The sequence below is a fragment of the Cyrtonyx montezumae genome, unplaced genomic scaffold (genome assembly GCF_038088225.1).
Source record: "Cyrtonyx montezumae isolate F1298 unplaced genomic scaffold, pur_monq_1.0 scaffold_11, whole genome shotgun sequence".
Lineage (NCBI taxonomy): Eukaryota > Metazoa > Chordata > Aves > Galliformes > Odontophoridae > Cyrtonyx > Cyrtonyx montezumae.
Genome location: NW_027071837.1, coordinates 16,734,282 through 16,751,357, shown reverse-complemented (window position 1 = coordinate 16,751,357; position 17,076 = coordinate 16,734,282). Strand labels below are relative to the sequence as shown.

Sequence of the window (17,076 nt, the reverse complement as noted above, 5' to 3'; positions counted from 1 at the left end):
TGCCTAAACTGAAAGAGGGCTGACAGTAAAACAGGGAAGAGATCTCAAATATAGGCTGAGCTGCAACAGCAGGAAATTCGTTGGAAGGGCCACACTGCAAAAAGTGAGAAGGCAAACCAAGAGAAGGCAGTGTGCAAAGTGCAGTGAGGGGCTGAAATGTGCCACAGTGCAGGACTGCGGGTGTCACCAAGCAGAGAACTGTGAGCAGGGCTGCTCTCTTCCCTAACCTTAGGCTCCTGTGCCCACTGGAGCTACCTCTGCCCTCTGCCCTCAGTTTGTTCCTGTCCACATGCAGGCTTGGAAATAACAAACCTGGAAGTCAACCTCTGAGCTGTTGATGATTCATTTGAAGTGGAAAACGTCTAGATAGGAGTCATGACATTCATCACAGGAATAGAAACGAATGTGGGGAGTGCACACTGTAACAGCTGTCATTCGAAAACGTTTGTCACGGGTCACACATCTAGTATTTCCTATCAATCTTAATAGTATGGTAGGCAGTTCATTCTTCAGCCTCTGCTCGGATTGAGACTTAGGAGCAATGCAAGAAAGTGATTGTGCTTCAAACTATTTTTATTTACATGAAAGCATACCAGTAATCTGATATTCAAAGCTAAATCTTCAAACCCCCATTCCCTATGTAAACAACGTACTCCATTTCCATAGTAACAGCCTTCTGCTAGTGCTCTGTGTAGTTAATTGGGAGTCAGAGACAAAGCCAATTACACTCTGGTCCTTGCTTTAAGTTGTAAATGTTTAGCGCTCTCTATTCTAGCCTTTATGTCATGAGGTTTGTCAAAAAATCTCACAAAGGCTGGCTCATTCAGTAAGGATGCCAGAATCTGTTCGAAGGCAAAAGACCATTCGTGGGTCTTGCTCACACTCAGCGCTCCGCTGCCTTCAGTCTGCTCACAGCTGCCCTCCTCCTGCCCTCTCTGGGGGCTTTCAGCAGCCACCTCTGTTCTGGCAGTCGGATTTCTGACCGGAGATGTGGGACTCTGAAGTCTTCTCCCGACTTCTTCCATTTTCAGCAGGAGACTGGTAACCCCTGCTACAGCCCGGTACAACAGCTCCTCCTCAGGGTCTCCGTGGAACAGATTGTACAGAGTTTTTGAGAACTGGATGAACTGCGACTGAACAGATACACAGAGGAGACCGTTCAGAGAACAGCAACACAACTCTCCTGTTTCACTGTGTGCTGATCTCAACTCGGTGCTTTCAGCTGCTGGGCACCTGCAGCAAAAACTGCCCTACGGACCAGCCCTGGGACCCTGTGTGTCTGAAAGCCCCTCTCTCACAGTCCACAGTAAGCTCACAGTTAAAGTAGTTTAGAAAATAAACGGTGTCATGATTAATGTGAAGCTCTGGGATTTAAGGGGTCCCAAGAAACCCTTAGAAAAATGCTAACAGAACTTAAAAAGAAATACAGCAATAAAACTCAGGAGCGTGACAGTCTGACACAGACAGTTTTACCTGATTCATTCTTGGCAAATCCTTAATGTTTTCTTCTTTTTTCAGAAGTTCATCTTGCCATTGCTTCAGATAGGCCTGAATGTCAACCCTGCCCTTCCCTGTTTGACAAAAAAGAAAAGTGAGCAAACAAGAACTGAGAGCTTCCACGAGGTATGATGAGCAGAACTGCATCCCCCACGCCCTTCCTTCAGAGCAGTGGGGCCAGGATCAGAGTTTACATTACCCCCTCCTCCCCGTGACTTTGCTTACAGAAGATAAAATGTTAGCACTACACTGGAGATTATGAGAATTAGAGTATTTTGTCAGCATGCATTTTCCCAGCTCTGCTCCCACAAAAGCCTCCAGGATTCTCTACCTTTTTCTGGGCTGCTCTTCAAAGCCTCGCTTTCAAGACTATTCCCAGCAGATGAAACTAGAGTTTAGAGGAGAAAAAAAGTTATTGCTTTGAGAAAGGAGGACCACTGCTTCACTTCCTTTTATCAAAAATCCTTTCCTCAAGGAGCTCAAAGATCCTCTCCAAGAAGAAACCGTGTGGTAAAAGCTGGGTATGATCTAAAGAAAATAGAAGCCACCACAAGGCTGGAGATGGCAACAAACTGCAGCCAGCTGTATCAAGCAGAAAAGCTCCAGAGTGCATTACAGTCCATGTGATGAACGGTGCTGAGGACACTGCACTGTGGATAAGGCACTTTTGGACAGTTTCTAAAAGTCAACAAAGGATCTCTCAAAGAAATAAAACCAAACAGCTTTCCAACTCTGTAAATTTAAATCCCACTTTTTAAATTTTTTTCCTCAACTTTAGGATTTAACATATAAACAAAATTCTGAAACCCAGTGAGTGCCTCAGTGTCATCACGTATTTGGTTATCACGTTTCTTGAAGCAGGAAATATCAGCTCTTGAATGCAAAACTGCAATGGCTACCACTTCAACAAGTGCTGCAACAGCTACTGTGCTGAAAAATGCTGAACAAGCATACTCCTCTATTTCAAGTTAACACTTGCAGCCTTCCATTCATTCAGCCCCATTCATCAGGATACCCAATTCAGGACAGAACAGCACTATTCTGCGTGCAGCTGCCAATGAAATGGCCCCTTAATGATGCTCATAATGAAGCCACATGCTGCTACAGAAAAAAACCTGCTGTGAAGAGAGATGGTCACCCACAAATTCTGCACTGCTTTGTATGACAGTGGAGCTATTTACAGAATGTCTTTGCAGAAGATTCATGCTAACGGTGACATCATTTGCCAGAACAGGTGAATTCGAAGCAGGTTTCAGGGGCTTTCAGCAGAAAATTCCCAGGTTTTCACCACAAGATAATTAACAGAATCCTCCCAATATTCCGTAGGCAAAACCACACACTTACTGCTGAGCTGACTGAAGTGGATCAGTTCTTCTTTTGAAAGATCAGTGCTGCCTTTGGAAGGGCTTAGTGATTCTACTTCAGTGAAAGCTGCAATAAATAATTGAATAAAGTGGTTTTGGAGCTCCCAAGCATTGCCAAAGAAGGGAGAAAAAGCAAAAGCTTTAGATGCATATATCATCCCTATAAGCAGAACAGGAACAGTGTCTGAGTGTATTAAGTACTTCCCAAGCACACATCACCCAGCAAAAATATACACGTGTATTACAGCTATGGGACTGTGCTGTAGCCAGGGCCTGTGGCTGCAGGGAAAAAGAAAAGCTTAAAAAAAGAAAAATAAAATGGCCATGAACAGCGTCTCACTCACCTGGAGGGATGTGCAACTTAAAAAGAAGCTTGAGTTTGTCAGTGAAACTTCCATTATACATGGTATCTGTTTGAGACAAGAGGAAAACAGGCTATTCAACTGGACCACGAGTTAAAGTACCCTCTTAACCTACAGCTGCACAACCCACAGACACTGGACATGTGTCCTATCCTACAGAGTGGAACTAGAGGCAAAGCTTAACCAAGTATCAGCTGCAGCTAAGCCTAGGGCTTGCCTGCACTGAGGAAAGAATGGGACAAAATTTTAGCACACTATCCCATGAAGTATCTCTGGATTCCCAGTGAAACACAAAAGCATGCTCACGGGTTAGACTGCAACACACCTGTAACAAGCTAAAGCTGAGGGTACAGAAGAAAGTACAGAGCACAGGATGCCTGCGACTTACTGAAATAAAACCACTGCACCAAAAAAATGTACCAAAGTCCTTCCAGCATTTGCCCTTCCTATTTTTACTCCTGAGCTTTGAAAACAAGATGAAAGGAATAGAGTAGCAACTTTGGAAACTTTCAGTTCCCCAGAGACATAAAGCACTGGTTATCTTGCATGATCTGTGCATGAGATGGCTTGCAGTGTGAGGAAGCATTTATCACCAGAACCAATGGTCATGCCATTTTCCAACTTTCCAATATTTTTGATCGAAAAGCTGTATTTAAATATAATCTCAAATAAGAGATTACCCTCCAGGGGACCAACACTTCAGAGAAGATACTAATTTGTAAAGCTCTCTGCTAGCTATTTCAATACAATTCAAGAGGACCCTAAAACAAGAGGCTCCTTCAACTCTTTATGTAGTGCACGGAAGGCGATAGCACTCAGGACTACTCCCGAGATGGTGTTCCCTTGTGAGTGTACTGTGTATCCGTGTTGTTCTCCTACCAAGAACACAGGAAAATTGTTTGAAGTTGATAAGGCCATGGGAGTTCTCATCCATCAGCCTGAACGTCCACAATGCAATAGAGTCTCTGTTTGCACAGTGTGACCACGGGCTCAGGAGATGACAGAGAACTCTGAACTGCTGGCAATCAATTCGATACTGCTCAAGATACGGCAGGCTGGCATCGTGGTGGTGTAAAACAGGACTATTTACATTCCAATAGCAGGAAAGAAAGTGCTCCTTCTGCAACGAGAAGGTTATAGATATTAGACTGTATGAAGAAACAACTATTTCTCTGGCTTAAAGAAGTGGGGAGTCAACCACGTATTCTGCTTTTAAACAGACGTAAAAATACACTGAATCTAGCTTTTACCTCACTTAAAACTATTTCACACTCCTCATTCAGTCCACCATTAGGATGAATGTTTGAGAAGTGATGAAGATGGCATATTACCTTGAATAACTCATAAAGCTCATCAAGATCATTAGGACTGAATTTCACATCCTGAGACACAACACGTAGCTGAAACAAAATTAAGAAAAAATTAATTAATGAGTAGTCTCTTTTTGGAACGAGCCCATAAAATGTGAGACTTAAGCTTATACTAAAAAAGTAGTTTGAATGTTCTAAGTTTTGGCATATTAGAATTAGGAGTAAGAACAGAACTGCTTCTTAAAAGCAATGAGAGGATGATCAGAAGGAGGTGACTGGGAGAAATATTTTCTCCCTATAAAGGGAACTTAAAAGAGAGACACATAATTTGCACACATGGAGCCTACACTATGAATCCCAAAAGAAACAACTGGAATGTTAAGACTGTTTATAACAAACTAGTATACAGCTTCTTCAGCCCTTACCTGTGAAGCTGAATCTCCATTTTTAAAATGAAGGAAAAAAACACAGGATTTTCAAACAAGACCATTATACATCTTCACAAGATGCACGTTTTATAAGATGAAATACAAGTTAACATCTTAGCTGAATACACAGCATTTAGTATTGGTTCCTACAAGCCACATCTACTACTGATAAAAGCACTGCTTGCTAAGCAGACCACTGTTATCATGAGTTACTGCAAATAAGCCACTGAAGAAAGCAGACAAACCAAGGAAGTACCTTGCAACCCCTCCCTTCATTCAGGAGTCTGAAATAAAAGAATTTTGTTGGTAGATGAAGAGCTGCTACACCAAACCTGTATTGCCACACACACACCACAGACACAAGCAGCAACACTTGGTGAATGCTGACAATAATGCAGTACAATAACCTCTTTGGTGAGACTGGATGGCTTCCAAAAGTAAAAATGCAAGTAATTAGTTGTGTTACTGTAGCACCACGTCTCAAAGATAAATGCATTAACAATTTAAGAACAGCAGAAAGAAATATAGGGCAGCCTGTTCCCATCAATGCAAAATGTCTTAAGTTATGCCAGCTTTTAGAGGCTGTATGTGATTATGGCATTTGTAATGAGAGCAGAAGGTCGTGCTGTGATTCAAAGCCTGAAAACATCACAGCCCAAACCTCAGCTAACAGACACCCTGCAGACAAGATGGATTTCAGCCTACAGAATGACTTATTTGGCTTGTGAAATTGTAGCTGTTCTTAAGACTTTCCAAAAAGGAAGGCAGGAAGGCATTTTACCAGAGAAAAGGGTTTTGTTCTGCAAGTCACTCACCACATTCTGCTTGGTTGTAGCTTCTAATGTCTGGATCACGTAAAGCCTGTTTCTGCAGCGCATACTCTCAACATCTTCATACCGAATATCACCGTATCTCTATGAAGAAAAATGCAGTTCTATGAAGTCAACTGCTGTTAGATGCATCTAAGCAGGTATTTTTGTCTTTTTGGCATCAAAGTACAAGGATGGATGCACAGGAAAACCACAGAAACTGAGCAAAGAACCATTTATTACCACATCAAGACACAAATAGTGCAATTTTACAAAAACAAGTGTTTAAAAGAGTGATGAAGGAAGAGAAGGAACTACAGATTAGTTTGCTGTATGGGAAGACAAAGTCTACTGCAGAAGTTGTCAAGCTTGAAGTTCACTGTAACGAGCTCTACGTGGAGGAGAAACCTATCTTCAAATGGATTAATACCCTGACCTAAATCTGAGGAGAGAATGAGAAGAAGCAGCTAGATCTACATTCTCCTCAGTAAATACAAAAACAAATCTATCTCATAACGTATACGGTTCCAGTGAGTCTCACAGCCTAATCCCTGCCACTTCAGAGGGACTTCCTGCTCTAGTTTGAACAATGTAGCCTACACAATGTAAACCACGCGTGGTGTGCAAAAACATACCCACAAAAACACATACTTCATTTGACTCTCGGATCAAATCAGTGATGTCCACTTTTGGGTGGTCACTCTTTGCATCGCTGAGGTTGGAGCCCTGCTGCACAGCTGGAGGCAAAGGGCTGTCTTTGTTGGTGACGCTGTCAAAAAACCTGTGTGAAGGAAACTCATGAGAGATCAGCAGAAGCAGATTGATCACAATAGAACAGTAACATCGGCATCTACTGAAAAAACACGAGCAAAAACAGCACATTAACATCACGGTGCAAAAGGAGCAAAGACTATCAGTATCAACAGCACAGATCTGCAGTAATGGTAGTACAGATGCACAGGCATAGGAAGCCACTACCCATGGAGGGCCGTAGAGCCCTGGAGACAACAGAGAACCACAGCTGGTGAGGCCTAGTGCTAACACTGATCCTTTCTGCAGGTGGAAGTTGCACCAGAGGCTTCCTGAGTCCCCTCCACTTGGTTTTTCCCTGGTTCTCAGCGTGCTACATAACCAAGGGAGAGGAACAGAGCCCTGAACTGTGACCCAGGCAATCTTAATTCCCTCAGATGCATAAGCCAAGACACGCTTGATCTGCACTATTCATCACACCTACATCACCACGCTGAACCGTTCCAACACAGAGGTTAGCCAACTCCTTGGCCAGCACTATGATATAAAGTCTAGGGAATGACAGCTTCCTTCTTCTGGAGGTTCATAGGTTCATAAGGTTGGAAAGGACCTACAAGATCATCTAGTCCAACCATCCTCCTATCACTACCCCTACCCAACTACTCAATCAAATCCCTTAGCACCTCATCTAAACGCTTCTTGAACAGCGCTAGGGACGGTGCCTCACCCACCTCCCTAGGCAGGCCATCCCAGTGCCTGACCACTCTTTCAGAGAAAAAATGTTTCCTCAGGTCTAATCTAAATCTTCCCTGGGTGACACAAACCACTGCCATCATTTTATAATGACATCAGAATGCTGCAGGCTGGATTAACTGTGGAACAGAAGTGTCGCAGGCAAATAAAATGTTGGAAGTCAAAGTTCAAAAGAAGTTCCCAATAATCACCCACAATGTTGGGTGTCAGGTGGAAGCAGCAGCTGATTTGGTTGAAGTGAAACTTTAAATTTCACTCTGCTTTTAGATTTTATATTTTAATAAATCAAAAAACTGAGTGAATGTGCCCTTACCACTGTTGCTTTAAAGTGCTCAAAATGTACACAAGCACAGTTATGTTCTAAAATAAGTACCAGGCTGCATGGAGTCTTAAAATAAAAATACATTTTCCTCATTAATTCTCCAGCTCCTACCCCATCCAAACATGCAACATCTAAAAATCTGGATAAAGGGAAATTCTTGTTATCGCTGCATAACAATTACAACTCACAGAGCAGAATCTCAGCACGGTGTTTCTCCCTGACACACGATCATAGCAGCAACAACAGTGCTACAGGCAACTAGGCAAGCAAAAACCATGCGAGTAATGCATTGATTAAGAATGCACATCTTAATTTTTATAATAGCAATAGCATCAAAAGAAAAAACAATTATCTGGTCATCATTGTCCTCAACATATTTTTTTTTTCCCCCTACTATCAACCATTAGCAGCAGAGGAGCCAGCAGCCAAAACTACAAGAACTGAGCTGCAGAATATTTTCTTACTCAGTGAACTGTCCAGAACAGCCTTAGCATTCCCTAGATAAGCTGGTTATCATGGAAAGTTGCATTTTAGTTTAAAAACAACAACAACAACAACACAGTTTTTACTTTAAAACACATGGAATTGCAGTGGTTTTAGGGTTTAAAGGAGAATGGGATTTTCAGAGTACCCAGGCATACTTACCAGCCATCCCTTCCATTAATTACTCCAAAACCTTCAGAAGTCTTGGCCAGATGTCTCCCCACTGCCCCATGACACATGTATTTGCAATTACAGCAGCTGCCACGCTGCCTTTAAGAAGAGGCATGCACTGATACCTGTTGAGAACTGTCACTGCTTCTGCGTCATCCTTACAAGTCAGCAACTTATCCATGTTGTATTCCAGCACTGCAAGTCCCAGCTGCAAGATTGCCTTTATTCCATCATAGAAGAAACAGTCCACCACATTGACTGCACTTTCAATAGGCAGCACACTGATAAAAAGGGTAAGGAACCAGGAGAGAGAGACCGAGGAGAAAAAAGTCATGTCCATCATGTGGTCTGTCAACTGAGGCAGATGAACTCTGATGAGCTCCTCAAAAACTGCCTGATCTACCAAGGCACCTGCAGGGAGAGGATGATAAAACCACCACCCATATCTTAATGAAGAGAAGAGTACTTTTATCAGAGCACTGGCCACAAATCAAGCTCCTATCCAAAGCAATTTGTTGTTAAAGCAAACACAGACATAGCAGCACGACACCACTGCCTCCACACCCTGTGCTGGAAGCTATGCACTCTGCACGTGGACTTCTGCATTCTGCCAAGTATCCTGGCTCTCCTGTGTGTGCACAACTACTGCCAATGATTCCCATCAGCCAATGTACTGCAATGAGAGAGAAACCTCACGTGCAATTTTCTTCTAGCATATATACCTGCAAACATGAGTACTAGACTAAGTCTGCTTCTGGAACAACTCTATTTCTTTTATTTCAGCTGGCTAAGTTCCAATAAATAGCATGAATTGCAGCCACAATTCCAATAAAACTGTGTAATAGTCTAAGAGAATATTTCTTGTGTAGTTATCCCTAGCATAACGACAACATTTGAAGAATCACATCCTCTTCCTCTTAAGAAGGGCCTTGGGATGTTCTCTCTTACTTCCTATTTTCTACTTTACAATACTGAACCAAAGACCAAAGCTTCTTGGACTGTTTATGCTTCAGCTCATTCCTTACACTTGTTCTCAAAGACCTATCACTATATGCAGTTCAGAGAAGACAGACTGATGTTACCAATGATTCGACGATTGAAATAATCAGGCAGCATCCTTTCACACACAGCAACCAGTAGCCAGAATGCTTCCTCCTCCTTAGCATACAGCAGAAGCACTGATGTCAAAATGTTCATTGCCTGTAAACATTTAATCCAAAAGGGAAATGTGTATAAGAAAAGAGGGTGAAAACCCAACTGTATTGTCATTGGTTAAGGCTGATATTTCTGAAGGCCTCTGTACCACGTGTTTAGAGCACTAGGATAACCTGCAGCCCTATCAGGTATAAGGATTCTACATCTATATTCTCAAATTCAGAGCACAGTATTTAAACTACATGAAAATGTTTTTAAAAGTCTAATAGAAATGTAGGCATAAGTGCAATAGAGATAGCAGTGTTTAATGACAAATTCAAGTGCAACACTAAAGCTCACGTGACATGGTGGGATGAAATAAGTAATGTATGTGAACAGAAAGAAACAGTTATGTATTTCTGTGATTGATTTTATGAGGCACACTATACTGCCACGATGAACTCATTTTTAGGCTCTCAAAACTACTGTACCTGACAATATCCAATTTGAGGATTCCTGTATGCATAAGCTGTCAGAACCCTCCTGAGTGCAGAAATTCCTGTGTCACTTTGAAAAGCAGGATGCTCAGGTAAGGAGCGACGTAAGTCACGTTCAATTTCATCAGTAGCTAAAGTGCATGTTCCCAAGGACTTTTCCACCAACTCAGTGTAATAACCAGGGCTGGAGGCCATGTCATTGACAGCACCTGACAATAAATATTTTGAACAGCATTAGAGGACAACACTAAAGCATCCACTCCAATTTCTGCAATCTGTACAAAAAATTCCAGTGACTTCTGAGATACCTCCAGCTGCTACTGGTGTAATGTACCAGAGTAATTCCACTGAAATTAATGGCATTCTTCTGAAATAAAAGCAGGAAAGCAAAAGAAAATAAGGCTTGGAGGAATCATAAATTACTTTCCATTACAAAGTTGACTTTGACTTACTCTTTTTTCTGTTTCATTAGGGAAAAAAAAAAAAGCTTCCTTTCACCTCTGCTCTGACACAGGTGTGTATGACAGCAGAAGCTCACAAAAGTATACTCAGAGTTCTGGCAAGAGATTCCCTGTGTGTCTGAAAGCCCACAATTCCTGTACTCCTCAGTCTCTGAACCAAGGAAGAGTGTCTAACAAATAGCTACCACTACTGGAGACAAATTCTCTTCCAGGAAAACATTTCTGTTTTGGTCTGGGAACACTATCCTCCTATAAAGCATAAATCAAAACAATTGAAAAACAAGGCCATAAGCACGCCTTGCATTTTAGCAAGTAGAGACACTGCTGAAACTGATTGTTCCCCTTCACAAATTGAGCATACAGTCTTATCATTTTTTAGCTGAGTTTGTTGAGAAAGATGATGACGTATTCAGCTTGAATCAATGCTGGATGTACTTTGGAGGCTCTTCCTTCAGAAATGCTTAGATCTATTGCCACAGGACAGAGGCTTTTTTTTTTTTTTGGTCAGAGTATGGCCAGCCAGTAACTAGGACATCCACATAACACAGTCTACAGAATGAATTGTTATACTTGCTGTGCAGTACCTGAGAAGAGTAGCCAGAGCTCTCCTCTTAAGGCCTCTGGGATCCCTCTCACAACTAGATCTCGAGTCTTCTTCGTCCGAAACATGCTGACACCGTGTCCTCGTTCAAAAAAAAGGATGTTCCACGACTGTTCTTTCATTTTTTCTTTCAACTATGAAAATAAATAAAGGAGACTATTATATATACTGGAAGTCTTTTTTCATGTTTCAGAAAACAAAACTGTACTTTGCTCTCAGTTATATCCACGTAAGTTGTAAATGGCAGCACTGGTATCAGCATTGCTATCTGAAACAAACTCTGATGCAGACTGGAGCCTACTGCAGGGAACCCACTTTAGCATGGGGTTTGAACTAGATGGACAGGACAGACTGCAAATGTGCAGATAAATTCTGCCACTGTAGCTCTGATACATTCCAAAAACACATTGCCAGCATCATGGATGAGCAAAATTCATCGCTTCATATAATTCCTGTGGCAAAAAACTAGAGGCACTTGGTAAGATTTATTGTCAGCCATTTACATGTAAATAAGTGTATGTTTATATGATACATACACATAAAAATCTGATCATAACTTGCATCAATTTTAAAGTATTTTTATCTTTGCTTCCTGGTATATTTTCTTAGTAAACAGTAAACTAATAGAAGGAAAATAAGATGAAACTGAGTGAAAGCAGTAAAAAAGATAACCAAGAAAAATGGAAGGAAGCTTCAGATTATCTCCATGTGGCTCCAGTTTTTTCTACATTAATCTGCAACCTCTAACCAACAAGCATTTGCCCATGATGATGCAGTGTAACTAAGCATGTGATTACCTGCATAGTCAAATCACACTGTTGCAGATATCTGCTTAATTATTGAGATAACATACTGCAATTTCAATGTGCCTTTGAATTGTTCTCTGCTAACAGCAGTGAAAATGTCTTAACTCTGATACAGACAAGATGATAACCCACAGAAACTCAACAGTGAAGGCAGGCTGTTCTCCTTCCGGTTCATTACGCTTTGTTGCCTTACATCAGTTGACAGATTTGGAACAGGGTGGGTACAAATGGTGCAAAGCACACAGTGATGACATGACATCAGTGCCATTGTTTTGCCACTGTTTCCAAATCTCTACTGAATTTTTGTGTGTTTTTTTTTTTTAACACAAGCTCCGAATAGCAACGGGAAAGAATCAGCAATCGGGAAAAACTGCAAAAGAATGAAGATTAGTTGGGTTAATAGGGGAACTAATCGCTGAAAACACATCCACATTGGTTTTACATTTAATCAAATATTTATCAATCAGAGAGAACATTTGGCAAGCCAGCAATTACTGTCAAAGCACAAGATAACTGTGCATGCAATTCAAGAGCAATTCAATTAATCTCATGTAAAACAGCTGATCATCAGTGGTTGCAGCCCACGAGAGGCTGACACTGTATTTTCTACACTTGAAGCAGTAATATTTAATATTGTTAAAGCAGTTAAAGGCAAACTGCAGAAAGGAAAAACACACTTTGCCACTCTTTTCCACTGGCTATAAGAAGTAGAATTTTAAAATCTGTATTCCTTCTATTCCTGCCAAAGGGGTGTTTATTTTCTGATATTTCCGATTTTGGATATAATAAGTTGTGTAATTTTGCTGAAAGACTAATTTCAAAATGAAACGCTTCTGTCCTGTTGTATCGAGAAGCAAAAACACTACATCTTACTGCAAAAATAATAACTTAATTTTTTTTTAAACATCCATAGTGTAATTTTGATAGACAGAAGCATAAAAGAATGAAGCAACTAAGAAATGAAGTAAGTTTCCTGATAACATTCTCCTTGCTCCTGGAGAGTTTGTGGTGACTTTGTACCCTGACAATTCAGATAGATCCAAAACATGTTCACTATCACAAAACAAACAGCCAGCTCTTCCCTGAGGGGTTGGAAGAGCAAGAGGAATTAGCTCTGTGAAGATGAGGCATATCATTATAAACAAGTTGAGCAGAAAATTGAATACAGCCATGAAGAAGAACCCTGTGGACTCAAAATACAGTACATGCAGATGAAAGAAGTCTGGCAAAGCCGCAGTGGAAATGGGCAGCATTCCTGGAATATGTTTTGAATATGCTTAAGTCTCTTCTAGTTAGATTCCAAAAATCCTTGGCCACTTGATCCCTTACCATTTTAGGGTCTAGATTCTCGGTATCCTGAGGATGGTAGACAGTCATCAGGGCTTCTGTACTGACAGTTTTGCTGCTGTCCCTCAGATCTATCTTTGATGGTACCTCATCAAAATCCTTTGGACTGTCAGAAGCAGAACTAGTTGCAACCTTAACAAACAGGTAAATAGATATTAGCAATGGTACTTTAAAATGTCAAACAATCCTTCAAGAAGCAGCAGTCACATCAGAAACCATTTTGTTTCCAGACTATTCTTGTTTATCAGATTAAATTAAAGGTACCAGATTCTGTACTAAAATGTAAACTTGCATAAAACTCATACACGCACAGACTTCCAAAATAGATGAACAGAAAGCAGTCTCCATTCTGAACAGGCAGGCTTCAGGAAGCTACTCTTGTAAAATTCATCTCTACAACCAAAAAGTTAGCGATGAAAGGATAACTATTCATTACGAAAAAGGCAGAGTCCTGACCACCAATCATGTCAAAAGAACACCATTAATTTCAATGGAGCCACATACAAAACTACACAGAAATGCTGAGAGCATTTTGAAAACTGCATTAGAACCTGGATGCTTTACAAAACCCGACAGAAACAATATAAGAGAACCCAAAAAATAACGCATTCAGCAATAACAACATTGCTCACATTCTCTCTTAAACACCGGCACTGAAACATTTGCTTTTCCACACCTTAAAACCAGAGCTACAGAACTTAGCGTGCTAGGTCAAAGTAACACAGATCAAACTGGGAATTCCCGTGAGAAGCAGACCTTAACTCTCAGATCTCCCAGGGCTGTGCTCTATGCTTACCAGCTGAGCATTGCTGCTCATATCAAACTGTCTTGCTTTTATTATTCATTTGCACTTTGTAACTCCTAAGATAAAGACTCAGCACTGAGATATGCTGATGATCACTTTGACACACCGATTATTTTCTACCAAAAGGCATTCAGTTGTACACTTGCACACACAACTGTCATTCCAGATGCTGCTCCAGCTGATTTTAACTTTTTGAATAGACAACCTTCTGGGAAGAGATACAGAAGCTCTAATAAGTAATGCTTGTTAGGGCTGTCTAGTCACGTTTTCTTATTTCTCATGCATTAAACAAACTACAGATGTCTTCACATCCAGAAGTAACCTTGCAACTATTCCATCCACTTTCTGAGTCAAGTAGTCAGCTGATCAAAGAAAGGCACAACTAAACATAACTTTCGATCAGACTGATGAGCTTCAGTATTAATGTAATGGGAGCAAAGGCAAGAAATGGGAACACGATTTAAAAAATACAAGAAGAGACAACTTGTTATTTAGAGGTGCAGCAGACCCTTTCTGCCTAGACTCAGACTTAAAAGTGCATGGCACCAAAAACACAGATAACCACATATTAAACTCTTAGTGAGACTAGACAACCTTATTTCTAAGAGAGGCAAATAAGAAACCAGAATTAGCTGAAGAGTTACCTCTGTATTTATGTGCTGTGGACTTGAAGTTGCATTGCATTTGATTCTGAGCTTTGTGACAAGCTGTTCAAAATCTCTAACTTCAGTGAAACGAAAAGTTCTTTTTCCTTTGGTACTTATGTTGACACCTTTGTTGGCTGCAGCAGCCTTATCCACACCTATCACCTAGGGACACAAAGCTGCATTAACAAGGCAACCCATCCCAATGTATTTTACCACCTTGTTTCCAAAAGCAAACACTATTAAAAGCACACTCATACATGGAACTGCAGTACCAAGCACCACACAAACAGAATTAGTAATGCAAATTACAGCTTAGTGGCCTGGAGCTGCTCTAACACAAAGCAGTAAGTATCACGCCACAGGCTTTCTACAAAGTACTGAACATCTTCAAAAAGGTTTTCTCAGCAGAAAGTATGCAGCATACTTGAAAAGTTTGCCTCCTTCTACCTGCTGGAGCTGTTACTTTTTTTCCTACCATCAAAAAACAGACAATGAAACGAATCAACTGTCATGAGAACAAATTTCCACTGAGAACACCTTTCAGTGACAGCTGTCACAATATGTGCTGGCTGGAGCTGATTTTAATTGCTATCGTGAAATAGCTACACATTAGAGCAGTTAAAATACTCTTTATTAATGCACATACCTGTAAGATAATCATGAATATCTAGAGTGGCTGTCACTGCTGATGTTTTTACATTGTTACAGGAAAGGAATGGGAGACAGACAAGATAAAAGAATACTGTGGTACTGTAGAATCAATAGTGAGGGCCTGACAAACTACAAGGAGATAATTTAGTCAGCTCTTTTAACACAGCCACTTTTGTTTTCTTTTTCCCCACAGCTTATGGACGTTGCTATTGTTTGCAAGACTGTTTAAAGATCCTGGTTAACTTTTAAGCTATTGTAATACATGTCTGGATGCTGCCGAAAAATCTCTAAAAACATCTCTAGCACTGTAAGATGGAAATGTGGAGATGTCCCAGATCACACCCAGTCAGGACAGAGACGGAGAAGACTTTTTTTTCCTAGATATGATTCCACAGTCTATCTGCAGTATCCTGCGGAACTACGAAAGCTGTGTCCTTCACAATACAATCCTTGTTCAGTTCATTGAGACTACCAGCTGGCACCGGTACTTGTTCACTGCTAATGGACTTTCCTACAGATGTCTGAACAGACAGCACTCCTCAACTACTACAAAGAGAAAACAGCACTACAGAGCTAAGAAAGAAACACAGCAGAACAGTTATCTTCAAGATCCTCTATCCTTTCTAGCATTTTTATCTTAAGAATCTTTCATTAATTCAACCTCAAAAATTAAGCACATTTTTTATCTAAGGAAACTATCTATGTACTACTTGAAAGATTGGATTCTGCACCCAGCTGCAAAAATAAGAGTAAGCGGAAATGGCAAAAAAGACACAGGGGACAATGACAAAACATTAAAGTAGCTCTATAAAAAGTACTACTAAATGCAGCATCAAAAGTAGAGGGAATCATGACATCATGTAAACTACGCTTATTCTAAGGAAGATCTGATCAACTGACACTATGTTACACAAGGGCAAATCTGGTATAAGTGGCTCTGACTGTAGCTGACATTACCTCTCTTAATGGAATGATTACACTGCACAGGCTGCCATCCTGGCTAGCAAAGCAGATGTAGTTCTCTGAAATGCACATCTTCCCATGGGCATTGTAATGAGTGAAAGGAACCCATAAGAAGCACTCATGAACTTCCTTCAAAGTCTCTTCTTTGGGTAGCCTGAAGAATGCACTGAACTGCTGACTGTGGGCTCGGCTCTCCAGGCCTCTAGTTGAAAAAGCAAACAAAACAAGAAACAAAGGGAGGAGGGAGAAGAGAAAAATGAAATATCTTTAAAGTATCCTTAAAAATACAAAAGTTTCCTTTGGGAAAAGGCTATTTAAGACAGTAAAGGATTGTGCACTCTCAAAACCTATGGTGTCAATTGCAAGGTTCAGCACTTTGCTTCAAAAGGCAACACGTGCTTCAATAAATAGCAATAGATACAGATACATTCTTACAAAGCAAAACACTGCTCTATCAGGGTCTAAAGGGAGAGGAAAAGAAATATGCACTATTAGCTTAGCCTGCTCTGCTTTCCAACCCATTAAAATAATCCATTTAAACCCACAAGTTTTGGCTTGACAGAGGGTTCATTAGTTAGAAACGCAGCACATGGAAACATCTGCCACGGGATAATTGTCACAGATAACTGCAGTCAGAAACAAGATTTTCGTCACAGACTAACATCTCTCTCCAGCACTGCTACCAAACCAAAGTATCAGTTATGCAGGAAGCTCAACCCAAAACAGGCTTTGCTATTAGTGTACTATACAAGGAAAGAATAATTTGATTTCTTGACCTTTTTTTTTTTTTTTAATCTGTTACATAGTTTGGTTTAACTAGAAACAAATTCAATGGAGCTACTGGAAATCAGGCTAAGGATGAAGTTTATTGGAAAATGTTTTATCATATTTTTTTTCTTTGCATAGGTAATATTT

General features: G+C 40.6%; 1 protein-coding gene across 4 annotated transcripts in view; it reads right to left on the bottom strand.

Moving 5' to 3' along the window:
* Positions 1–555: 555 nt before the first annotated feature.
* TBC1D8B (TBC1 domain family member 8B) overlaps positions 556–17,076 on the bottom strand; it is a 29,660-nt gene continuing 13,139 nt past the window's right edge. Inside the window, exons 6-21 of one of the 4 annotated variants that reach the window (XM_065729692.1) lie at positions 16,156–16,363; positions 14,545–14,709; positions 13,078–13,227; positions 10,926–11,076; positions 9,875–10,089; positions 9,332–9,449; positions 8,375–8,660; positions 6,422–6,551; positions 5,777–5,875; positions 4,555–4,623; positions 4,103–4,343; positions 3,206–3,271; positions 2,842–2,928; positions 1,829–1,885; positions 1,474–1,571; positions 556–1,133 (exon numbers count right to left, since the gene is read on the bottom strand). In XM_065729692.1, the coding sequence (XP_065585764.1) occupies positions 723–1,133; positions 1,474–1,571; positions 1,829–1,885; positions 2,842–2,928; positions 3,206–3,271; positions 4,103–4,343; positions 4,555–4,623; positions 5,777–5,875; positions 6,422–6,551; positions 8,375–8,660; positions 9,332–9,449; positions 9,875–10,089; positions 10,926–11,076; positions 13,078–13,227; positions 14,545–14,709; positions 16,156–16,363 (2,551 nt within the window). In that variant the 3' untranslated portion in view covers positions 556–722. Of the gene's footprint in view, positions 1,134–1,473; positions 1,572–1,828; positions 1,886–2,841; positions 2,929–3,205; positions 3,272–4,102; positions 4,344–4,554; positions 4,624–4,958; positions 5,031–5,776; positions 5,876–6,405; positions 6,552–8,374; positions 8,661–9,331; positions 9,450–9,874; positions 10,090–10,925; positions 11,077–13,077; positions 13,228–14,544; positions 14,710–16,155; positions 16,364–17,076 lie in introns of those variants that run through there. The other 3 variants (XR_010621808.1, XM_065729694.1, XM_065729695.1) reach the window with 3 other exon arrangements.